General features: G+C 38.9%; 1 protein-coding gene across 1 annotated transcript; it reads left to right on the top strand.

Moving 5' to 3' along the window:
• The first annotated feature begins 518 nt into the window (after positions 1-518).
• On the top strand, positions 519-26,829 carry LOC150086718 (alpha-mannosidase 2-like). The gene is made up of 3 exons (XM_090372237.1): positions 519-854; positions 9,481-9,653; positions 24,108-26,829. Exons 1-3 carry the CDS (start codon positions 519-521, stop codon positions 26,827-26,829), a joined length of 3,231 nt encoding a protein of 1,076 aa, XP_090228363.1.
• The last annotated feature ends 851 nt before the right edge of the window (positions 26,830-27,680 follow it).

The following is a 27,680-nucleotide window of genomic DNA, read 5'->3' as shown; positions in this document are numbered from 1 at the left end:
TCACGTGTGAAGAGAGAAATTGTCACTTCAAAGTAGGTGGGCGATAGCAAAACATAATAGTTTCTACTACGGTCTGTCATTTTGAGAGAGTACAATAGCCGTCAGATCTACGCATGCGCCATTCGTCGATAGCGTGACGAGTAACTGTCATTTAATGGTTAGTCACACCATTTTATTTCCATCCCTTTCTCGTTTTTTGTCAGCCGTTTCATTAAAACCCCCCGGAGGAGTAGAGTAGAGTGCACATGCAAGAGAGCAGAAACTTTCAGGAAGCGATAGTTTGAACTAAGTGGATTAGTAGGTTAATCCTGTCTGGGATGATGGTCATGTAATGTTTGAATTTTCCAACTCAGTAATGCGATTTCTTTTTCGTGTAGCTATTTACCTTTGACATTTAGTTTTTTTGTGTTTTGGTTTTACAAAGATGGTTTTAAAATTCGTTGACGGTTCAAATGAATTGTGAAATGTCTCGAGTTTCCAGGGCAAAGAGTCGCTTTCTCATGCTAATGCTATTAGCAATGACGTCGGTAGTTATATTGCAAATGGGATTTAAGTATAAGCGGCAATCCTTCTGGGCTCTACCCTCAGGCATTCTGATAGGCGATGGTCGAGATTACTATAATCAGGAAAATATCAGTGGATACAATTTTGTGTCTTTGTTTTGGCCTTGGGAATCTTCGACGTCTACAAGATGTCCCGTGATTCAGTTGACAAAACCGAAAGAAATTGATATTAGTACATCAGATATCTTTCCTCATTTAGATTTTTCCCCACCTTATCGAACTTATTGGAACAGATCATTTGAGAAAAGATATCTGCAAATTCGTGAACAGAGAACTCAGCTTCCCTTAAAGGTAAGCAAATCCGTCCTCTCAAAGTATTGTATAGTATTTACTAGAAAACAGCTGAAATCAGTTATCCTGTTATTTGACTCATTAAGATAAGATAAAATAATTTTATTCTTATTTCAGTTAAAATTAAGAATTTTTGAGGCTTTCATTAATTTACTGAGAATTATTTATACGATACCGTTCTCGATATAGAAAGTTTATGCAATGGCCAAATATTTAAGGCACGCTTAAGGAATATATTTAAGAATAATTCTGATGTTTCGGTTTTGTTACCAACTGCCTGTGTAACCGCTAATTTTTCTTTCAACTCTTCGATATTGGTTTCCTATAATAGGATACCTTATATGGCATAGAGGATTGTAGAAGAGAAATGTGGATTCAGTGCATCCTCAATTTTAGGTGGGCATACATGAATGTGTTAATATTGAAAAAGATGAACAAGCATCCAAATTTTACTTCTTACTTGGTTTAAGAGTTTATCATGTAATGTAAAAATATTGTGCATGCAGTTTTTCCCCATCTTCCCTACACAGTGATAGCCATTTTATTAGGTATACTGTACCTACATAATAGCCAGTAGATCCTCATTTAACCTTCACAAAATGTCTGGATGAGTTGTGGCACGGACTCAACGAAGTGTCGAAAGTATTTCACAGAAATGCTGGTCCATGTTGACTGAACTGCTTCCCATAGTTGTTACAAATTGGATGGTTGCCGATTTCTACTCCAAAGAGCCACCCAACTAACTGAGACCTGGTTACTGAGGACACCACAGTAGGCTGAAATTGCCAGATAACATTTTTCATCCAAATGTTGTACCACTGGTATCTAGAAACAATGTGCACAAGGAAAACAATCCCCACACCACTATATGCAGCCACCACTAGCCTGCAATTTTGACAGTTGGAAAAATGGGTTCCCGGACTCGTATTGTTTTCGCCATATTGTGATCCTCCAATGAGGGCGAACAAGAAGAATCGGAATTCATCAAACCAGACAGCGTTTCTCCAATCCTCCACTGTCTACTGCTGATGTTGCAGATCTCAGCGTGGCGCCTCCGTAGCCAGGAGCAGCAGTGCGTAGCACACGCTTCTTGATTAAACCCGGGTTCGAGCCCGTGACCACCAAATATGGAGGATGCGGAAAGGTCAGGGAATGACCACCGCATATCCCCGGTGCAATATGGCCTTAGTTGCTAATGCTCCTAAAAACCAAAAATAACAAATCTCAGCGTGACCGTTTCTTCTTATTTTTCTGTTGATAGAAGTGGAACCCAGTTTGGTCATCGACAGCAATACATCCGTGACAAGATACAAATTGTCCGCTGTGAAATAACTCTTTGGTTGCCACTGCTGTTCTCACTTGTTAGTAGATCTCGTGTATCATGAACATGTAATTCTGCTCCAGATGTTTGCCAAGACTTTAGTGTAAGATAAGGAGATACTCTATCCACTCTGCTTTTAAGTATAGTTTTGGACTATGCTAAATATTGCCAACAGAATTAATGTGTGCCTATACTGATGACGTTCTGATTATCTCTATAAACCCTCACCTCTGAAAGACATTTGCTACTCTTAAAGAATCAACCATATCAAAAATATTTTTGAATGTGTGCTGGTAAATGTTAAGAAAGAGTACTATAAACGGAATATTCTTTTAATACAATACATATGCAAGGTGGTAATTTTACTTTTACTTTCTGGCTTGGTTTTAATAAGGTAGGAAGTCAGAAAATTATTTCAGAATTATTTTTGTATTTAAAATTTTTATTATGACTCATTTTTGCTTTAAAAGTACTGTATATTGTTTCCTTTCACATATTTTTAAAAATACGATGAATATTCTTTTTTGACACTGACCAGACAGAAAATACAGCGGAAAAAAATTTAAAATAGTCCAATAAAATCCATCCATATAGAAAAAGAGAATAACGGGAAAAGGAAGGAAAACGCAAAAACCGGTGAGAATTTTGTTCCTTTGCAGGTTTAGTTTCCAGAAATGATAAAATATAATGAATGGAAGGTGTTGTTGTTGTTGTAGGGTTTTAGCACCATCAGCGAGTAAGGCCATATTGCTCAGTGTATACTGTATATAAATTGTGTGTTCTGTGGTCGATTTTCTGTTTGCTGAAAGAAAAACCCATGCTACTCTCGAATGAGACCGACTAACTCAGCTATCGATTGGACTTAAACTAAGGTCTCTTCCACCCGGTGTGGGGAGGATGGTTATTCTACCAACTAACGTAACCATAGCATTACTTACAGAACAGTAAGTAATGCATTTTTAATATATAACTTTATATATTAAAAATGTTATTTAAAGAAAAAGTTTTTGGTAAAAGTGGACATGCATGTAAGTGTATCAAGATTTTTTAATAAAGCAAACACACCGTTTGTCTTATAAAGAATTCATAGCAGGGCGTTTCTCAAAACAGTTCCACAGCCCGTGTGACACGAGTCAATTTGAGATTGATTTTTGAATAGAGACAAATAATTTTTTTTATCGCAAACTATTTAAAGTGACAGGTGAACAGCTTCATGCTTTTACCAATAGAACAAATCAATGTGAATGGAATGACAAGGACGTTCTGAAATGAAAAAACAGCAAAAGTCCAAAGGTTTCTTAAGTTATATTTTGTAATATCAATATTTCGCTCAGCAGCAGTAAACGCACTTGATAATAGAATCAATATACCATTTAGTTTCCTATTTTTCGTTGGCAAAATTAAATAATCTATACAAATATTTACATTGAGACTTCCACTTTCATTCTACCATAGCGATGCCTCTACTGGCAGACACAATGCGCCATAAAGTTTATAATATAAAATAAATATAGTGTATTGAATTCGAATGCTTTAGCGTGGGTGCAAGTGAATGAACTCAAATTATTTTTATTTCAAGTGAACACGAAAATCGACATATGGATGCGAGAATAAAAATAGTCGGACAATTGTTCACTTCCCGGAATCCTTTTCTCATTTTTTCGTTGCATGTCTAACAAGGTGTTGGTAGACCTTGACGAAGGAAAACAGGTGCAGAAGGGGGGTGGAGAGGGAAAAGGGCGACTCGCATCTTGTACTCTATGTAGCGTGGTAGCGATTGTCCTTTGTGCGAAATTATGGAACAGGATCCATGCTGGAGTAATCAATTATTGTCAGCCCTAGGAAATACCAAATACCAACCAACGATGTCTCTGAACTCGTTTATTTTTCCCAGTGCCTTTATTCTCGAAGACATTAAGCTTTCGACTTTTTAAAAAAAAAATTGTATATAATAACTGGAGATTTGTGTTGGACATTACGTCAAGCTTTTCATAACATAGATGCTTCTCCCAGAAAAGTTTCTCAGTGACAGACACTAATTAAGCTACTATTAGTTTCGAAATGCTGTGTTATCACTGCTAAAGGATCATACAATTAATACAATATTTTTATATCAAAATTCGAACGCAATATTACACTACCTGTGCTCCATATACTCATATAATAATATCGTTTCCATAAAAGAATCGGTACTTCAAATTTAAATAAATAAATATTTATTGCAGTTGCGAAAAGCACAAAATTTAAAGTACAAACCATGTACAGAAATATTCCTCAAGGCTACGAGATTTACAACGAAAGAATGAATATAAAGGAATTTATAGAACTGCACATGTGTGTAAAAGATAATTTACACATTTATAGAAATATATCACAACCCCCTTTCGATATTTCCATAAAAGCATTTAGACATCTATGAATACCATAAATTACCAAAAGAACATGGATTGGCTAGGTGTTCTGTTTTGGTTCCACTAATCCGTTGTTTGCGTTTACTGTCCAGTAAATAAATTGAAAACACGTCTAATCCTTTCTAATTAAGTCAAGTTTTTATCATCTTTTTAAAAAAAATTGTTTAAATTTTGCATTCAGTTTTCATTATAGCTGTTTTCTTGAGTTTTAATAAATTTTTCAACCTTTGTTGTTATTTAGCTAGAACCATATTCTTTACTATTTTTATTATTTTAACTGTTTCAATAAAAATTTAATTCATCGTTGTTGAATTTATACGAGCGTGTATGTGTGTGTGCGCGCGCGTGTTTGATATATCCCTCAAGTATCACTTAGGAAAAAATGGAAATTATATATTTGAGAAAGACATTACATGGAAACTAATAATTAAATTTCAAGTGTCACACACATCATGTATATTTGTAAATTAAATGATTTATTGATGTATAACCAGAGATTAAAGAGAGGATTTCTTACACAAAGTCGTGTTCAATTTCCTAAATAAATTGAACCTAATGGGCAATGTTTCAGATCTGCTCCGGGATTCCATTCTGAAGACCAGTTTTTATACTGTAGAAGCGACTTAGCTCTTCTGACACAACCACCTCAATTTATAACCATTTCAAATTTAAGTTAAAAATCATTATTTTGAATAAAATTTCAGTTAGTTCCATTATATTTTAGATTAGTACACCTTGACAAATTAACAGAACAAAATGTCTTTCATGAATATTTTATTGTGAATGAACAGTGTCGCCGAAGACGAATATTTGATATAATAGGCATCCTGGAATGCAAATTCAGTATCTAATAGAAATCGAACTACCAAGTTACAGAGCCGCACATTATGCAAATTATTCATGCCTATAAAAACACTGTTGGGACCACATCACTTCATTCCCGTTTTTTGGCTTGCTCAGTGGGACAGCCATATCTTCAGCACTCAGAATGGCAAGTCGTCGTTTAGATGATTCTTTGAGATGGCGGGCCGTTGGACTAAATGAAAACGAGCAGACGCAGGCGGCACGTACGTTGGCTTAATGTGTCACGCAGTGTCGTCTCGGCACTATGGAAGTATGTATTGTACTTTCAAGAGACAAGAACCATTATAATAAGAGATGGCCAAGGTCGTCCGAGAGCTACGTCAACCAGAACAGACGCAATCTAGCTCTAACAGCAAGACGGAATCCTACGACGTCGTCAGCAACTCTTGAGTTTACTGCAGCCACAGGTGAAAACATTTCCAACCTGGACTGTGTTAAGCTCAATTCAAGTGGACTCTACGCAAGGAAACTAGTGGTTTGCATCCCAGTAACCCCAAACCACCGCAGAGCTTGTAGAGATGGTGCCATGAATATGATGGAGCCCCGACAAATGGAGTACAGTTCTATTCCTTGATGAGTCCCGTTTTAGCCTACAAAGAGATTTTATACGTTATTTCATCTGGAGACAACGAGGAATGCATACCATCCCTACAACAGAGAAAAGGACACAGTGGAGGTGATGTTCTCGTGTGGAGCAGGATAACGATCAACGGCCAGTTCCCTCTTCATGTTTTTGACAAATTACGGTACTGCGCAGAGGTACCGAGAACAGATTCTCACACCCTACGTGCGACTTCTTAGGCGTGCGATTGGCCCAGATTTTCTTTTCATGCACGACTGAAACTGAGTATGTGTGCATACTCGCCTCATTTGAGGAGCGTTCGCTGATACTCTTACTGTATTGTCCCTCTGTCAACTTTTATTCCTTATTTCCTATTTCGAGGGTGTGATTCTGTGTGCGTGGGTCTGATTAACCTCATTTTGAGGTGGGGTTCTGCAAGCAACAATTAAGTAGGGAATTTTCTACGCTCTTCTCAATATTTCGGGATTTCTCTTGGTTCCTTCTGTTCACTTCGGTATTCATGGGAAGTCACAGTACGTTTGCATAGTTCTGCCCGCTTCCTCGTGGTATGGGCGAGTACTGGAACCAGCCTTCCTGGTGACCGCTGCTTCCGGTTAGAAAAGTGGCCAGAACCAGTGCCCTTCATAAACATAGCACTATACTTACTTACGGTCATTTTGCAGAATTATGTATCTTCAGTGTATCAAGGCAGAGTTGAATGTTCAGGAGTCGCCCTACATTAGATACATGTCTATAAAAAGTAGTTGCAAACGGTTAACTGAATCCCAGAATAACCTCATATAGGCACTAAGGTTTCAAATCTATATACACTCATGAACTAAAACATTATGTCCCTCTATCTTATACCGTACTGAGACGCCTTTTTCCGTGATAACCGCTTGCATCCGGTGTGGCATCGACTCTACAAGACAGCGGAAAGTGTCCTCAAGTATCCTGGACCAGCTGTACAGAAGGACGTCCCGGAGTTCGGCAACTGAGCGAAGAACTGGTGTAGACTGGCGAATGCTGCGTTCCACCGCATCTCGTAAATGTTCCATGGGATTGACGTTGGGGAGAACTTGGCAAACAGAAGAGAACACGAAATGCTTGGACATGATCGTCGAACTATTCCTGCACAATACGGACTTTTATGAAAATGAACGTTGTCTTGTTGAACAAATTCAGTGCCATCTGGATACACGATCACCATATGTGGCAAAACTTTGTCCAAATCGATGCCAAGGTAGGATCTAGCAGTGAGGGTATGTGCAATGGTGATGAGGGAACCTGATGATGTCCATGAAAACATCCCTAAACCATGATACCACTGCCTCCAGCCTGTTTTCATCCAACCCTGCAGTCAGGTCGTAGCTGTTCTCTTGCTCACCGTCAAATACGCACCCGTCCATCGGCATGATATAGCTGGAACCTTGATTCATCAGACCAGGCGACTCTTTTCCAGTTGTCTAATGTCCAGGATCGGTTCTCCCATGCGCACTGAAAGCAGAATGGTCGATGACGGTGAGTTTAACATGGGCACATCAGTAGGTCGACTACTCCGTAGGCCTATATCAGCAAGAGATTCAGCTGGATGGCATTGCTAGGAAGCGTTTCGCTGTGCGCTCTGGTTGTAGTCTGCCGTTAATTGAAGGATCGTGAACTGTCTGTTACCGCGGGCAGCACGTAACCTCGACTCTCAACCAGTGGTCTCCCCATCCCGGCACGTAGAGTGATTGTGTGTCCCTCTTCGAACTATTTCCTTCAATATGGCGGCCGCCTTCCTAGCGCTGCAAATCATTCCCCGTTCAAACTCCGTTAGGTTTTTCTCTTTCCCCATTCCACGGGCTTCGTACTGACGGAATGACAGGCACTACTTGTGAAGTCACTATATATGTTGCACCAGTCGGTGACATCACTCCTAGCTGCTGTGGGATGAGTCAACTCGTGAAGATAGGGGTCGTCATAATGATTTGGCTCATGAGCGTAGTTGAACAGTCAAGGTTCCGCCATTGAAGACATGGAGTGGCGTACGGCCATTAATGGTGATGTCTCCCCATACCATTATTTTCCCATCATCAAAGACTGTCCTTTTTTCCAATGTTGGAGAGCTGATATCGTACATCACATTCTCTTCAGATGTACCACCGTGGAGAATCACAATTTAGGTTGAATCATGACTCTTCGGAGAACAGAACTTCACTCTACTGTTCAGAGTCCCAATTGTATACTTCACAAACGAGTTGTCCTCTAGGACTGGGTTATCGAAATCGCAGGTTTCCTAGTATAGAGTTTCCCATTTGTTAAAGCCTGCGAGACACTGCATACCTTCATACAAACGTTTTCTGTTGCATTTGGCTGTTAAGACCAGATATTGGTTGACTATTTATGGATGTTGCCCATGGTGCCCTTTCTGCGGTTACAAGTTTCCTGGAATTGTTTCCGTAGCCTTGAGAGGACACCTTCGGACATACTGAAAAACCTAGCCATCTCGCTGACAATCATCCAAATGGTAACTTCTTGCTGTACAGTTTTGCAAAAGAAAACCAGTCAGATGTTTCACCCAGTAGGAAACAAAGCGAAAAATATAATTTAAGCCTATTTATAAAAAGGCTTGCCGACCGGGCTAGCCGGGTGGGTAAAGTGCCTGCCTGGCAACCCAAAGGTCGCGGGTTCGAATCCCGCCTCGGGCTTGAATCAAAGTACTGCAAAAACCTTGGGAGGTGCATTATGGCCATAGAAGCCGATGCGCCAACAACTACAAAAAAAAAAAATAAATAAAAAATAAATAAATAAAATAATAATGAATAAATAAAATGGCTTTTTTACAACATTGCAAGAAATTTTATGCAATTTTATTGTACAATTCCCGAAAAGCACGTGAAATTTTATATATGGCATAATTTCTCCAGTTTTACATGTACACTGTTTCAAAGTGAAAAAAAAAGCAACTTCCTCAACTTTTGAAAATGAGTGTACAGTACGCAGAAAATGTATAGAAAAAATAATAATCTGTGCTCTTCTACTCCATGATGACGATATGGTCAAAGGAATTCACAAGATAGAGACAATACAAGAAACAGCACCATATTTAGCAGTCACGGGCTTGAGCCCAGGTCACTCAAAGTACAGGTACTAATGTACCCTCGCACTTAACCACTCAGCTACAGCGGCATGACATAACGTTTTATATTCCATAGGATTATAAACTCTGGAATTTTTTTAAAATTGTGTAACTGGACAGAGAAAGAGATATTAACTGATCAGTAAAATTGGATAATCCTATTATTTTTATCAACTATAAATATAAGAAATCTAATTTCTTAAATTTAAAAATAATAATAATAAAAGTTAATCCAGGCTATCGTTGAATATCCAAATTCGTAAAGTAAAAATGAAATGAAATACAATATTGGTTATGATATTCCTAAATATCATAAACAGCTTTAACATCTGCTTCCATTATAACAGGTAATTGTGGTTCCCCATTCGCACAACGACCCAGGATGGCTACAGACCTTTGACACTTACTTTCATATGACAACAATCAATATCTTGAACAATATGGTAGAGGAATTAAAACGACATCCTGACCTCACCTTTGTATGGGCTGAAGTTGCTTTCTTTTCAAAATGGTGGGACAGGTAAGTGATGGCACTTGTATTTTTGAAGTAAATAATTAAATAAAGATTGTAACTTCACTATTAATAAGCAGGATTTGTCAAATAAATAGCATCGGCAATGCGGGAAAAGTGGAATAAAGCCATCTAACGATGGCTAGGTGGCTCTGTTTGGCGTAGTCCATTTTGATAATCATAACACAGTTACAGCAGGCCATCGATTTAACGGATAAAAAAATTTATGTCCTAAAGGAAAAATTAGAACCTATTTATATATGGAAACTAGACACCTTAGAGGAGATTTGATTGAGGTGTTTAAGGCTCTGAGAGGCATCAGTAAAATGAATGAGGGCGAAATTTTCAAGGTTATATGATGCTAGAACTAGGGTACATAAATTCAAGATTGTGTTTAAATTCAAGATTGGAAATGTTTAGATTGGACTGCAGGAAGTTTTATTTTAGCCAGCGAGTTATAAATTACTGGAATAAGTTGCCTACATGGGTGGTAGAGGCTGACAGTTTGGGGAAATTCAAAGTTCATCTGGATAGTACCTTCGGGTCAGGGAAGCGCATAGGATGATAGGTTTAATTTCCTTTTCTTTTACTAATTATTATTTATTTATTTATTATCATTATTTTTTTTTTTTTGGCCGGTGCAGCATAAGCCATAGGCTTTCTTGCACCATGCGGCCATTACTAATACATCTGATAGCGTCGCACATCAGGCAGCACATCTGTCTGATGTGCGACGCTATCAGACAGATGTGCTGAAAATTCCATCTACTGAAATAAAGGCTGTTTTACTGCTAGATAATGCACCTGCTGATCCTAATGCTGAGAGGTTAGTTAAAAGGGATGGGAGAATTAATGTGTTTTTCTGCCTCCTAACACTACTTCATTGATACAGCCGATGGATCAGGGTGTAATCGTTGCATGTAAGAGGTTGTATAAGAAGTTTTTTTTGAAGAGGTGATGGTTGTTTTGAAAGAAACAGAAGACGATACAAGAGGCACCAGGACACTGCAAACTTTACATGCATACAACATCAGATCTACTATCTTCAACTTAACAGCTGTGTGGAAAGATATGAAGATTACTACTTTGGCCAATGCTTGGAAGAAGTTGTTGTACGGCGTAGAACCTGAAATGGACTTGGTGGGAGTTGAGGCGTTTAATTTTTGGGACACTGTTCTGAGGACCGGCATCAAAAATGCAACTGAGAATGATGTGGAACAGTGGCTCGAAAATGATGAAGGTGATCCGGGCTATCAAAATTTTCTCTGAGGGAGGGATTGCGGAAAACAAGACACCTCTTGCTCATGGAGAACAAGAGGTGTAAAAAAAATTATGGAGGTCTTAAAATCTCGAAACTTTATTAGACAGTTGGACAGACAACTTGAGTAGACGAGACCCGCTAATTTTCGTAAAGTCGGACAGATGCTAATAATTTACTGTAATTGTTCCTTTGTAGTGGATCTGCGATCTCATTATGGATTTAAAACAAACTTTGTGGATTTTTTCCAAAAAGCATAGTATATGCTATAGTAACGAATGGGCCTGGTGTACTGGGGTCCATGGTTGAGAGAAAAAATATAGATACGTATAATTATAACCCAGTTTAATGTAATAATAAAATATACTAATAAGTAACAGGCAGTAGCTTTCAAGACTTATAATTACTCCCCATGCAAGGATTTAGAACAAATGCTTACTTTTTCCTTCGTCCCCCTACTAGATATATGCTATTTCAACACCTTTCGAATTACATCTCACCCGAAGAAAACCCCAGGTAAGAGAATTCTTATGCCTTAAAATATAATATTTGTAAAATTTAATATTCCAAAAATAGCTTGTACTATTTTTTGGAAAAAAATAGTACAGGCTATTTTTCCTTTTTGGAAAAAATCCACAAAGTTTATTTTAAATCCATAATGAGATCGCAGATCCACTACAAAGGAAAAGTTAATAAATTATTAGCATTTGTCCGACTTTACGAAAATTAGCGGGTCTCGACTACTCAAGTTGTCTGTCCAACTGGAGAACAAGAGGACGATGATGATGACAAAAACAAAGAATCAGTTGGACCTCATCCTAAATTGTGTTTATGGATGAAATCATACATTATATTGAATCATCATCAGACCCTGATGTGCTTCCTTATTATGAACATTTTAAAGAATTTCGATTTACGGTATAAGGAAGCAGCACCAAGGTAAGGCAATTGAAGCTTGATAATTTCTTCAAGGCCATTTCATCAACTGGACCTGTTTCACCAGAACCCTCTACTAGCAAGAAATTAACACCTCTACCCTCCATATGACAGTTGTTTCTGACTCTGAAAATTGTGAGTCTTTCAATTAAGTTAATATTGATATTGAATATTATGTATTTTTTAACGTTTTTTATTCAATGGAGTTTAAGAATTTTAAAGTATTTTTTCCCCTCTAAAATGGATTTAAATTAAAAAACTAATGTTCACATTGAAAACAACTTTGTGTGAGCTTTAAGGGGAAAAAAATAATACAAAAAAAGTGGTGGGAACACTCCACTAGTTACATTGTATAGTTTTTGAAGTGTTTAATTAAAATAAAGTTTGGTTCCTGTCGTAAATTTATTTTTAACAGATGTTTTAGTTAGTGTATAAATTACTTAATGCACATTATAATAATATTTTATTCATATTTATACATTATAATAACATTTTAATACATCCTGTACATTGCAAGTTAGTTATTAATAGATGTTTTTAAAATACATTCGATTTAAGGGACTTTCGGAAATAGCGGACACCCCTTTCCCCCAATTAGTCCGTTAAATCGAGGGCCTACTGCAATTGTATATAGGGTAATTCGAAAGTATATTGAAATTTTGCAAGCCTAATAACTTCGCGCAATTTAAACAGCATTGAATGAAAACCATGGTCTTCAAGTTTTTATTAGTGACTACCAAAAATCAGGCAAAAGGTAAACGTACTGCCACACTCGCTATATATCAGGTGTTATGTGATCATTAGAAACTCTCATTCTGCTCTTTAACTGGTGTAAATTTGCTGATAATGGTATCCAGTAACCTAATGAATCATCACAGGGATAAAATCCGAAAGTGTGATATCTGGAGATCAGGCCAGCACAGATTCGGCCCACCTCGTACCATCCAAATCGAAGAGGCCGTTTCCAGAAATTTATAGACATGAGAGAAACGATGAGGTGCACCAGCTGATTGAGATATAGATTGATGATAAGAATCATTTTCAGTGATCTATGATAGAAGAAAGTTTAATAACATGTCAAGATATACAATCGGAGTTATGGCCCATTTTTCCATGACGCAAAATGGGCCATAAACCTTCGTTTAGCTGAGGGTATAAAACGCATTCACATCGCAACAGTCAAGCCCAGATTCTAACATTCTGTTTATGAAACTCGCCGATGGCTAATGAAACCTTCGTTGTCTATTCATACTAAAATGTTGAAACAGAAATCTAACTTTTCTGTTGGTGCCATCTGTTATGGCTTGTAACATTATTTTGTACTTTTTTAATCTCAACTGTTTTAGCAAGATTCTCCACACTGCAGGGAAGAAGACCCGGCCTTAGGACCTTGCGTTCCAATTGACAAAAAGAAAAGAAAAATTAGATATGCAACTTGTAAAACGAAAATCCTACCGCGCAAGGTCCACAAAATCGTGTAAGAGAAAATTGGAAAAAAACGGAGATAACCATACTGTACTTTTGCTGGCACAACTTGCAAACTCGCTCAGCAGTACGATTCGTAAAGGAAATTGAAAGACAACCTACATGAGACCTTCATTTTTTGCCATGTAGCACACAACCTGTATAAAAAAAATTCCTGTGTCACTTACGAATAGAATATCTATTGGAAGGCAGTTTTCCGAACATGTGTGAAAACCTCAATGAAACTGCACTAAGAACTTTGTTTTTATTCAAACAGAAAAATGCACTGTGCTCCTATTACTGATGCCACTGTTTGTGTGCCAACTACCGGCAAAACTGCATACGGCTTTTATTCAGTTCTAAATATACGAAGCTACACTGGGTTACAAAGCTCGGAGCTACTTTTGAATCACCCTGTGTAGATAGGACTCTTATTTTGAGAAGGCCTGACGATATACATCTCACCTAATGTTCAAGTAAGATGCATTATTCCGCGATAAATAACTTCCAGTATGACTGCTCTTGACACAGATTGTTGGAAATACAGAGACTTGAAGAACGTTAGGAACACATTCTAGATGTTAGGTTCGGCGTATGTTAAGTGCCAAAGCCAATAAGACTATGAAGCGTCAGTATAGTGTCTACTGTATAACTATGTGTATTCTTCAGTCGACTTGCTGTTTGCTAAAAGAAAAACCAATGAAACCCTTGCAAGAGACCGAATGACTTAGCCAAGTTGCACAAAAAAAAAAAAAAAAAAAAATCAAAATCGCGTTACTGAAGGTATTTGAACTCAGATATTTTCAACCCGGTGTAGGAGAACTGTGATTATAATTATTATAACCACTAAAATCACCGTCGTCCTATACTGGGGGCACGTGTTTTGGGAGATCTTATTAACGCACAATTTTGACTGCAAGAACAAATTGCATATTACAATTAATTCCATTGATGTCAGAGGTCTTGTAATTAGCTGACCCGCCATGGCGATTTCCAAATATACACTAATGATTTGAGCCTGGATGTGCAGGTTTTTTTTTTTTTACATTTGGTGTCACCGTAATACAACATCTAAATTGACTTGAAGTATGGTCCCTGAGATGTTTTCGCAGAAATATGTTCCACTATCCAAAGATCCAATATTCTAAGTTTAAAAGCTCTATTTTTATCTGGCGTATATCAGGAGTAGCCTAGGTCCAAATGCCAGTAATGTAATGGGGGAGGGGAATTACCATCTGGAATTTCAGAGGCGATACAGTATTGTATTTCTTGGTGATCTCTGTGGACTTCGCTGGGGCGTTCGACACACTTTGGTGGCCGAGCGTCCTGGCCAGACTTAGAGCGGCAAATCTTCCCAGCAACCTCTATCAGACCTTACAGAACTACCTATCCAACAGATTCATAGTAGTGAATGCGCCCTATCAGACCCTCTCTAGAAGCATCCACCGGGGCTGCCCGCAGGGTTCGGTCCTGGGACCATTTCTATGGAACGTCGTCTCGGACAGCTTCCTCGTCTCGGACAAGTGGATGCTCAAGCATTTGCCGATGACCTCATTCTCTCCGTCTCGGCGAACTCAAGGGCAAAACCGGAAGAATCTGCGAACCTGGCCTTGGAGCTACTGCATAACTGGGCAAAACAGAATCACCTGAGAATATCACCAGAAAAAAACCAACTCAACCTTGCTGAAAGGGAACTTTGACCTACGACGACCTCCTCAAATTAAGATAAACCAGACGATAATAAAATTCTCCAAACAACTCAAGTATCTAGGGGTCATCCTAGACCACAACCTATCCTTCAAAGACCACCTACAAAACATCCGAACCAAGATTAGAAAATATGCTGCCCTCGTTGGTAGGGTGGCTCGAAGGGACTGGGGCCTTAGCCGGCGTACGTCACATATCTTCTACAAAGCCATATTCATACCTATCATCACATATGCCTCTGGCATATGGTATCACAAGGCTACTACCGCAGTCAATCGACGTATCATCGACTCAACTCAAAGATTGATTCTACTATTTACTTCTCGTGCCTGCAGCACGGTGAGCACCCACGCTTTACAGGTCCTGACCGGAGTTCTCCCACTTGACCTGGAGATTGTGGGCAAAGGATTACTTTACCACCTGGCAAAGGCCACCTCAAGGACTTGTCTCGGACATACAACTGACCCAGCAAATAACCGCACAGCTGAAAAGAAGCTCTACGCTCACCTGCTGCAGGTGTGGCAAGAGAGATGGACAAACTCCCATAAAGGGGAGATAACCAGAAAGTTTATACCTGACGTCGGCAAGGTCTACCCTAAGTTTCCAACGTGGTTCTCACCTGGACTCCATGCGGCATACCTTCTCACCAGACATGGCGCCATCAATGCCAAACTTTTCCTTTTGGGAACTGAAGAGGACCCTACCTGTGTTTGCGGCGGTCTGGAGAGCTGGCAACATCTAATGTATGATTGGCAGCTTTATTACGACTTCCGCAACATCCTAATAACAAAGATCTTATATTGTCCTAGAGGACGGGAGCACAACATACTGGATACAAAACAAGAGTACCTGGCTTTCTCCTGCTACGCCCAAGAGCTCTTCGCAAGAAGACGAGTGCTCGCTGCAATGGAGCACAACTGAACCCTATATATAACAACTGAACCTACTTAATAAAGGACAAGAACTGACTTGACTAAACTGGACGGGACCTGGTCCCATGAGTGATATCCAAAATGGGAACACCAATACCACTGAAGACCAACTGCAGCTTGCTGCTGGCCATCTTGGCTCTCAAACCATGCTCCCTTGCATGGTCCTCTCTTTTCCCCTCTCCCCCGGCAGGGGGGTACGGTATTTTCCGTCCCCTCGCCTCCTTGCCACTCCTCTCTTCGCCTGGTGGGGCATGGGCCTGCCCTACTGATTATCTGGGGTCGCCTTCTCTATCGTCCACATATTTCTGTCTTTTCCCCAGCCTTCTGTCTCCCCCCACTCTACCTAATACGCTAGTGTATATAATTTAATTGCGTTCACACTAAACTCATTTGGCCCTTCTACTCAATTTTCTTAATCCTACTGAGCGAAAATTTTATTTTATTTTATATATATTTTTTTTTTTAGGTCCTAGCTACTGAAATCTCAGGAAATTAGGTGGCAGGACCTGCCAGAGTAAATATTTCAATACTAGTATATCTGGTCTGCCTCCACGAGGCATAGTGTGGACAACGTTGGGCCCCAGCAGGGGCCTAGCGGCTAAATGGCCAGAAGAACAACGATACACAACACTACACTCATACAATATCCATACACTTTTAAATCTCTGGCCTTTACAGTGAATTGTTACACCCACAATGAAAGCAACGCAGAGATGGGGGAAACCCCTTGTGCCGTTAGACACGAACACACTATACAACTGTGACTTCTGGTTTATGCACTCCGACTAAACTCCTGCATTTTTAAGGCTCACACAGCAGCATGTATGTTGACTATAAAGAGTTGTTGAAAGCAGAGGTTTTCATCCAGCATTAAAGCTAGGCCCTTGTGGTGAGTCACTCTTAACACCAGTCACACTTCACTTTGATATATCATTTTTATTATTATTTTTTTTTTTATGGTAATCTGTGCAGATACTGTTCAAGATGACAGCCGATAGCTGCTACAGGTCGTAAGATCCCACTCAATTAAGAACATAATATCGTCAGTATAAGTCAAACTCTCACTGCTCAGAAAAGATTTCCGTAAAACCATAAAAGATGGGTGTTTCAGTTAATTTTAATATCACAGAATTTATAATTCAATATCCATTTCTCGAGAATTACGAGATTTAATGGGGTAGGACCGTGTAATAGCATCCTAGAGTTAGGGTGCTTAGTTCTTGAAGGATGGATCCCTACCGTTCGTTTTAACCATATTATAATTAGTAAACATGCGTTTTGTGGGTCTTCGTCTGTGTCGGGGCCTGCGTGTTTCGCATTCTGTGCACCTTCCCTCAATTTTGCACAGTACTGGCTTGAAGAAAATGCTTCAGTCGCTGCATCCTCCTTCCAGCGCTAAGAAATACGATTATAAACATGTAACTGTTGCGCCGTTTCATTAATAAATGCGTTGGCATCCTCTGAGACAACGGATTTGTACCCATTTACGTAGTATATAGTTGATTCTACCAAAGAGTAAATGACACTAATGAAATCTATCCAACACTAAAGGATACAGAAACCAGCAAATCAGGAAACGGATTTTTTCACAACGTAACTGAGAGTCGATTTCAAGCGAAGGTTGAGTGGCGTTTTCTGCTGGAAACTCTGGTTTTTCGCCTAGCAAACAGCAAAAAGAAGAACACAAATACTGACGCCTCATAGCCTTACTATACAATATAAATAAAATAAATTTGCAGCCATTGTCAATCCACTGCAGGATGGAGGCTTGGTTTGGATTTTTATTGGCGCATTAGCAACTAAGGCTATAATGCGCCACAGGATGGAGACCTCAACAAGTAACGTTGAGAGAATGGACCATAATCTGCCACGCAGGCCCAGTGCCGGTTGGTAGATCGACTGTATTTAGCAATCAATCATGGGCTTGGAATCCAGATCTACTCAAAGAGCATGTGCTATAGCACTCCTATTCGTGAATCGACTACGAAGGGCTTATACTCTATACATAAATATAATTTATAAGTGGGCTAGGAAAATTTCTTGAAGTTTGGATGAGCTGTGTAATTAAAGTAGGTTGGAAAAGATGTATTGTAACATTAGCATGTTAGCATTTTGTTGCATCATATGGGCATATGATGCAAGAAAGCAAGCTTATGCAGCATCAGGCAAAAGAAAAAAAAAAAAAAAAAAAAAAAAACACTCCCATTTCCCCTCCGTTCGTTCGAAATACCTGTCCAGCTGAGCCTTAAATTTATTCAGGCTATCAACTTCCACAACAAGGGATGGAAGTCTGTCCCACCAACCAACTACACGCTGGCTAAAGGCAAATTTCCGCACATCTATCCTACATCTGTCTTTTCTCAATTTGAATTTATGCCCTCTCAGGTGATTATTCTGAGCAAGAGGAAGAATCCCATCAGCTTGATGCATGCTCAAACCATTCAAGGCTTTATACACCTCTATCAGATCACCTCGCCGGTGCCTAGTCTCCAGACACTGTAATTTGCAAAAGTTGAGCCTTTCTTCGTAAGGGCAACCCTTTGTTCCATTCATTAATCTTGTTGCCCTTCTCTGTACTCGTTCCAGCAGCTCAACATCCTTGAAATGAAATGAGGCCTCCAGACCTGTATACAGTACTCAAGGTGTGGCCTGACCATTGCCTTATACAAGGGAATAATCACCTCCTTATCCCTGCTAGAAAAATTCCTGTATATCACTGACAAGACACAATGAGCTACTCTTGCAGCCAGTCTGCACTGCTCAGAAAACTTCATATCTGCCTGCACAATTACCCCCAGATCCTTTTCATTCTCTACCACTGTCAGTGTAGTACCACAGAGTTGATATGTTACTCTGGGGTTAGTTTCCCATATGTAGTACTTTACATTTGTTACATAATAAAGCACATTGTAGCACATAATAAACGTTATTTATTTAATAAAATCAGACGGTGGTACAAAGATTGTCTAGTAGGCTGAGAGGTTGCAATTAATAACCCGTTTCGTTAGTAGCGTTAACGTTCCATGTCACTATTTTACAATGGAAAGCAACGATCAGAAAATCTGCAACCGAAACGTATGAAATGTTAAAGACTATTTATGGTGATGAAACAGAGTCGTACCAGAGTGTTTGAATGGTATAAACGGACGGTTCAAAGAGGGACGTGAGGATGTTTGCGATGGCCGAAGAAGTGGGAGTCCATCAACCTCTCGAACTGAGGACAGAGTTGCAAAAGTTCGGGAAATTGTGGAAAGAGATCGTCGTTTGACGTACAGAATGATGGCTGATAAGTTGGATATGAATAAGGAGATGATTCGTCAAATTATTATTATCATCATCTGCTTAATCCACAAAAGGAAGACAAATTCTGAATGAAGATTTAAAGGGAAAAGGTCTGTGCAAAATTTGTGCCGCACAGCCTCGCGGATGAGCAGAAGCAACGAAGAGAATCAGCATGCGAAGACTTCATCCAGATTTGTCAAAACCATCCTAACTTCCACGATTTTATTGTCATTGCAGATTTGACGCGAGGAACTTTAATTGCCTTTTTTCACTCCGTGGCTGAGTTAGTCGCTCTCAGGCGTAGATAGCAAGGTTTTTCCCCCACAGAAACTGGGTTTTTTTCGTCCAGCAAAACAGGCAAATCGAGCAGGGAACACACGCAATTTACAGACATAATACATATACGGGCATATGTAAGAAATTATGGGTGGCCCTAATATAATATAATAATTTGAATCTGTCATTACAGATTAGTGTTTCAGTACGACCCAGAGATGAATGGTCAGAACATGTAGTGGACTTTAAAATCAACACCAAGACCCAAAAAAAAAGTTTCGTTTACAGAAATTCAGGATCAAGACGATGTTGATCATGTTTTTCGACCAATAGGGCGCGATTCAGAAGGAATTTTTACCTGAAGGGGGAGAGTCAATGCTGTGTTTCACACACAGGTGCTTCAAAAACTATTAAAGCGCCTGTACGTTTCCCAGGTGAGGCTGCAATTTCGAGAGAAAGGCATCCGGTTCATGTTGCTCAACAATGTCCCCTCCCATTCCGCACTAAACATGGCAGTGCACAGATCAATCGTCCACCCTACTCTCCAAATCTAGTACGAGCGGACTTCTTCCTCCTTCCCAAGTTGAAAACTGCCCTCAAAGGAAAGAGATTTCAGGATGAGATGTTGAAGACAAAAATGCAACCTGTGAAACTGAACATCATCTCTTGGGACAAATTCGCCGACTCTTTTCAGAAACGTTTAGAAAAGTGTATTCAATCAGGTGTAGATTACTTTGAATAAAAATAAAATCATTTTTGAGCTCCTTCACTTTATATTCTTTTTATTTCTCCAGTCAGGCTGAGAATTTTATTGCCACACGTCGTATATCTATCTTTAGCAAAATAAAGAAAAATTATGTTTTTGATCCAATACGGTAATTGTGCGAGACACGCCACACTTAAGAGGAAAATTATGATAAACTGAAGATTTGTCTTCAGTTTATCATAAGCAGTTATCTTCAGTTTATCATAAAAGAAGAAAAAAAAAAAACTGTTGCATGTTTCATGACATTTATTCCTTTTAAAAAATAAAAGGTTGCTCCAAAAACAGTAAGAGAACACGAGTATTTATCTGTGAAACATTTAAGAAATTATGTAATTTCGAAGTAATAGTATCGTGTTTCTTAAAACTACAAAGAGATGGCGCTGCTATTCATTGTCTACATCTGGCAGATAAAAATGGAGGTACTACTAGAGATATGGTGCGAGTAGAAGGGCGTTCACTAATTCGACCTGTGCTTGTAAAAAAGGACTACATCAAAGTGAAATTCATTAAAAACTTGTCTGTGAAAATAATGTGCTGTCTATGAAACAGGTCTGTTTGTGGTGTAAAGAATTCAAGAAGAGGAAGAAGGAAGATTGGTGTGAACATTTCTGATGAACCTCACACTGCTTCACAAACACATCAATGGCTGCAACTCAATCAGTGGGAGTTGTTGGAGCATCCACCATACAATCCAAGCTTATCCCCCTTCACTCTTTCGTTTGTTTGCGTCTTTAAAGCAGCATCTTTCTAGTAGGCACTTCAACAAAAAGATGTGAATGTCCTACATCAAGTGTATTTTTTTTTTTTTTTTTTTTTTTTTTTTTTTTTTAACTATTAGTATCGAGCCCAGACTTTTTTCCTAGAAATATATAGATAATCTCATTCCATGATGGGGAAAATGGCAATAGAAAAGATGAATGTTCTGAAATATAGTACAGATATGAATATCTGTAGCTTAACAAAAACTAAAAATACGTTCTGTTCTCTACTCACTTTCCATTTTCTTTCTCTTTTCCACAAAAATTCCGTTTAGTATTATATGTTACAATTTTTCATCGAATTCATAAAAGCCTGAAGAGATTGATAATAATTGTTGTTTTCCGGACACTGTAAATAACAATTCCATCAGCCCCTTCAAGATCACCATCAACTGCAGCATTTTTTCTAAGTTTTTCAGACACTAGACAGGAATTATCAGCCTCTTCTGATTCATAAGTCTTCAAGTTTGTCAACTATAATACTTTTATTTTATTTTATTTTATTTTTTATTTATTTATTTTTTTTTTTGTGCCTTTATTTTCTTGTTTCAATGCAGAAGAATTCAAATCAGTTGCTTCTCCATTTTGTTAGCAAGCAGAGGAAGTCATGTGTTTAACTCAGTAAAGTGCTTAGCTGGAAATGAACTCCAAAAGTACCAAGTTCCCGTTCAGCATCTTTCAGACTTACTCTATCTGCTCCTTGAACTGCGAAAATTATTTATTTATTCTGACAAATCAGAATTTGAAAATGATTCCTCTGAAATTGCGTCAAGATTATACCCAACCATATCCATTAGACTGGGAGTTCTTCTGGTGCAAACATAACAGAATTCATTCGCAGCTACAATTTGAGCATTTTAGTAAAGTTGTAATGTCATGTATGACACTATCTAGAATCAAAAGGAGTCTTACCTCAAAGGATGAATGATTATTTTTAATTTATATAATTCTCAGATCCTAGAGGTAAGGTATCCTCAAAGTCATTATTTTTCTTTTATCTTTCATAATCAATCTCTGGATGAAGGGAAATTTCCTTCTGCATTTCAGCACACTATCATAAATTAAAATTTGTGTCACTCCCGCAAAACACTCTTCCCAAAAGCTGTCTCTCCTCTTAAGTTTGGAAAGAGGCCCATTCACGCTGAACTGGTTGACAAACTTAAAAATGGCGGACATTAATTTACGATGAGGAGGGTTCACATTCGACGACTCAACTATGAATTATCTGCTAAACACTCATTATGGGCAAGCAAAAAGCCATTTTACGACAATACTTACCTTCTATAAGTCGTTTGTTCACAAAAACATAGGAACTTTGCAGCAAACCACCATGACTTTGGACGAACTTTTGTAAAACGCTATGAGATCAGTTTCTGGTATACGATTATAGTAACAAATCATAAAACTGAATAAGTTTAGCATCTTTTCTCACAAACAGTCACTCTCCCACAAATACTATTTGATAACTTGCTTAAAATTCTATTCTTAATTTTTAAATAGGCTATAAAAGTAAACAACGAATCCTAGGATAATGCCTTTTTACTTAATTTTATGATTTTTAGACAATGAAAATTAAACTTTAGTTTAATTGTCTAAAAATCATAAAATTAAGTAAACACACACTATCAAAAAAAGAAAAAAAAGAAAAAAAAAGCGAACTTTTGTATTAAGACAGTCACAAACAGAAGAAATGCAAATTCGAGAGATGAAAAGGAAACTGTGACATGGGGAGATGACACGTTGCCTCGTTGAGTGTAAACACTGCACAGGCTGTTAGACTGCAATAATTCTGAAGCCAGAATGGGGAAAACACGTGATCTATCAGACTCTGAAAAAGGTCTTATCGTGGGTGCACGTTTAGATGGAGCTGCGATTCGTGAAACGAAAGACATAACTGGTTTCTCAAAAAGCATTCATCTCAAACGTTTTTAATGACTGGAAATCAAGCGGTCCTTCTGCATCTCAAAGGCGTAAGTGTGGCAGAAAACAATACTTCAAAAGCGAAGCCGTCGTACTCTAAAGAGGACTGTACGAAAAATTAGGACATCTAGTGTGCAGCAAATAACATCTGAATAGAACCAAGCCCGCCCTATTTCAACCCGTACCATGGGCAAGGAACAAAGAAATTTGGTACTGGTAGTCGCCTGCCTACTCAGAAGCCAATTATTTCAGAGAAAAATACAAAAACCCGCTTGCAGTCGTGCCAAGAAGGTCGTGATCGGACAGTAGAACAATAGAAGAAAGTCATGTGGTCAGACGAATCACGATACTGTACACTGTTTTGCACTGATTGCAAGCAGAAAGTGTAGCGAAAACCTCACGAAGCGATGGACTCCGCTTACCTTGTTAAGACAACCCAAGCACCGAGCGACAACCCAAGCGATGGACTCCGCTTACCTTGTTAGGTCAATACGGTGGTATCGTAGTAGGGGAATGTTTGGCACGGACTGGGTCCGTTGATATCGGTGGAAGGTCGTATGTAATCTAGGGAATACCTGAATTTTGTATTAGATCTACTGCACCCTGCAATGTTACACTTTTATCCCGAGGGTGATGGTCACTTTATGGACGACAAGGCAACAGCGCATCGTGCCAGAATGATTCGGAGAACATACACGGATTTCCACCATCTTAATTGGCCCCGACATTAACATGATCTCAATCCTATTGAGAATGTGTGAGATATACTAGAGAGAGCTATTCGACAAAGAAGTCCTCTTCCTTCAATTTTGTCGCACCTACGTGATATTTTGCTGGAAGAATGGTTACAATTAGACCAAAACACCTTATAGAATCCATGTCGCGCCACTCACTTGCTGTTATTCTAAACAAAGGCGGTCCAATTCAATACCGAATAAAGGTTCGTATTATAAAATGATTTTCCTATAAAAATAGGATTTAAGTTTTCGAGTGAACTAAATGAATATTATAATACTATTTAGGTCGCTAAACTGAAGTTTCCATTTTGAATTAAGAAATAAAATAGAAAAATTAAAGACTTGTTAATTATCATTCAAAAGTATGCAGATGTAGATTACGTTTCCCAAATAACACATTTTTTACTGGTTTTATTTTCTTTTATAGTTTGCAGCAGAAACCCCATGTGCGTACAGCTGTCAAAAAACTAATATCTGAAGGTCGACTGGAAATAGTTACCGGAGGTTGGGTCATGACAGATGAAGCTACTCCGGACTTATACGCTATCTTGGACCAACTAATAGAAGGTCAACAGTGGCTGAAAACAAACCTCGGAATAACTGCACGCAGTGGATGGTCTATTGATCCATTTGGTCACTCCACAACTGTTGCTCACCTTCTGAAAGAGTCTGGAATACAGAATATGATAGCAGTGAGAGCCCACTATTCGTGGAAACGACATCTTGCTTGGAAACGACAGCTAGAATTCATATGGAAACAAAGGTTTAAACCAATCAGAAAAGCAAGGGATATATTGTGCCATCTGACGCCATTTAGTCTATACAGTATAAAACACACGTGTGGTCCAGACACAGAAGTCTGTGAACAGTTTGATTTCAAGATCAAAGAGAATGTCCTTCCGATTTCCGCTCGCAATAAAGAAGAAAGAGCAAAAGCGTTGTTAGGTCAATACGGCCGAACTGGTTCTCTATTTCCTCACAACGTAGCTTTGATTCTTCTAGGAGATGATTTTAGATTCAACCAAGAAAGTGAATGGAGCAATCAATACTACAATTACAAAGCACTTTTCGAGTTCATAAACTCCAAGTGGAACGTTGATGTCCGGTTTGGTACACTGAAAGATTATTTTAGAGAATCTATGAAAGCAATGAAGATGCTTAATAATAGATATCCTGTACTGACTGGTGACTTCTTTCCCTATGCTGATGTATCGTTAGATAATCGTCCAGCCTACTGGACAGGTTATTATACTACCCGTCCTTTTTGGAAGCATTTAGTAAGGGAGCTGGAACGTTGGCTGAGGGCTGCGGAAATCGTCTACAGTCTTGCTCGCAACATAGCCGGAGGTCATCCAGCATTTCTTGAGAAACTGAATGCTGATTATGTCTATTTAACTGTGTGTCGACAAAATCTTGCGCTTTTTCAACATCACGATGCAATTACAGGAACTTCGAAAGAGTTTGTGATGGAGAATTACGGAAAAAAACTCAATCGTGCTATTGTAGAAGCAATGAGTATAGTGTGTCATGCATCTCAACAAATTGTAGTCCGTTCTGGTCAAGTGGATTCAAATCGTATTCTCGCCATTACCTCAAAGCTATTTCCGGATATTCAGTACAGTTTTCATGACGCACTTCCTGAAAAAATAGTCCTCAACATTTCGCCCAATAATGCTCGCCAGATTATCCTTTTTAATCCTAATGCTCATCATCGTCAAGAGGCGGTGACTGTTCGGGTTAGGTCCCCTTACGTAGCAGTCAGGGACCCGGAAATGCGTTTAGTTCCATCCCAGATCAATCCCGTATGGAAAGATCTGGTCACAATTTCTGATGACACATTTGAATTAGTTTTTATAGCAGAACAACCTGCACTAAGCCTAACAACATATATTATTGAATCATCACCTGAATTATCATCACGATCGTCTGTGACAGCTTTTGTGAATGACGTTGCCCACGATAAAAAAGACTGGCTGTTTAACTTTGACAGTCCATTAGATGATGACTTCACACTTGCCTCTCCAATCCTAACAGCTCGCTTTTCCAAGACCGGTAGTCTACAGTCGATGGAACTTACAAGTGAAAAGCTAACAAATCAAGTGACAATAGACTTCGGTGTATACACACCTAAACCATTCCACAGCGGAGCATATCTCTTCTGTCCAGAAAACGATAAAACAACAAACATCTCTAACCGTTTCCCAGTAGTTCGTATGGTAAGAGGAATAATCATGTCACAAATTACTGTAGCCCATGGAAATAATGTTACTCTCAACATCCGATTATACCACACTGATGGCCCACTAGGTGGCGCTTTGGAACTGGAGACGCTTTTCGATATTAGAGATCTACAGTCAGGTGAACTGTTCATGCTCATTAAAAGTGATATTCATAGCGGAAATACTTTTTATACTGATGCTAATGGTTTTCAAGTGATGAAGAGGATGACCCATGAAAATCTCCCACTGGAAGCTAACTTCTATCCAGCGACCACAACATTATTTCTTCAAGATTCCATTTCAAGGTTAAGTGTCCTGGTCTCCCATACCCATGGATGTGCCAGTCTCCAAAGTGGTACACTCGAAGTAATGTTAGATCGCAGACTTCCACATGATGATTATCGTGGGTTAAATGAAGGCGTGATGGATTCCAAAAAGACAGTAGCGAAGTTTTGGTTGTTGCTTGAAAAACGGGAAGGATCTGAAGATAACATTCCCAATGTATCCCTTCTCGGAAATGTGCTGTCATCCACTCTCAACTACCCAACGATTGTTCTTGCAGTGGATGGAATAGAACACGCGGCTCTCACTCAACGAGTATCCTTCCTGGAAAAAGAGTGGCCAAAAGACGTTCACCTGTTGAATCTGCGTACTCTGCCACAACAACAACATTTTGACACTCCATCTAATAGCAGCCTACTGGTTTTGCATCGACATGGTTACGCGTGTGATGTCAGAAATCATGTCATATTAAATGATAATAATGAAATAAGTGACTTCTCCAAAGTGCTTGTGAGCAGCATACACCAAACTTCGCTTACGGGTGTGGAGGACGGAGAAAGAGTGGAATATTTGTCAAGAACTAATATATCTTCCATGGAGATTGTAACTTTCAAAGTGGTATTTTCTAGAGATAGAGGTTATAAGTGATGATATATATTGTAATTATTACGATGCTGAGAATTTTGAAACAGAATACCGTAGTTCAGATCAGTTACCACTTTACGCGTGTCAGAAAACTTTAGTGTTTCGCATTATCGATGAAGGAAGAAAGGCAATAGGGAACTGTTGCTGATGCTCCACTGCCTAACCTTTTACATCAATTAAGTTTGTTATTCAGCAAAGCACCCTCTCACAGTCGTGACACGTTTGTAACCAATAATTTTTTGGGAAAATATTCATTTACCTACGAAGTGTTTGCCACATGTACGTCATCTCCTTGCCGACTTTGCAGCTAGGACAGGACACTGCTGCTCAATCTCCATTGCCTAACCTTTATCCATCAAATCAAGCATTTCTTATTCACTAAATAATACTTAATAAGCAGTAGCCAAAGTGTGGTGAATATACCCTCCCCCCCTCCCCAGAGAAGAGATATTGAGAATTTTAACCCATTTGGTCTCGAAGCTATAAGTACTGGGATGAAGCAACCAATTCCGTTTTTAGGAAGATGGCATAAACATAAAAATGTGTGAATCACTGTTACAAAACATTACATGTTTCATAAACACCTGGGTATAAAAGAACTGCCATCTAATAACAAGGTCGAAACAACTTAGTCTATTCACCACTGATCTTGACTGTTCAGGGATTGGCCTCTTGAACCATTCATGAAAAAATCCGCAGCTCTTTCTAGCAGTCTTAGAGGACCTCATCCAGTACCTAAAATTATACTGCATCTTGTTTCCCTGATAAGGAGACACTGATAAGCTAGCATAAAGAATTACTGCACCATGAAAAAAAAAAAAAAAAAAGGACTTAATATACGGTATAAAGCATGG

The sequence above is a fragment of the Mastigoproctus giganteus genome, chromosome 4 (genome assembly GCF_048544385.1).
Source record: "Mastigoproctus giganteus isolate SK-2022 chromosome 4, ASM4854438v1, whole genome shotgun sequence".
Classification (NCBI taxonomy): Eukaryota; Metazoa; Arthropoda; class Arachnida; order Uropygi; family Thelyphonidae; genus Mastigoproctus; species Mastigoproctus giganteus.
This window is presented reverse-complemented; position numbering and strand designations above follow the sequence as displayed.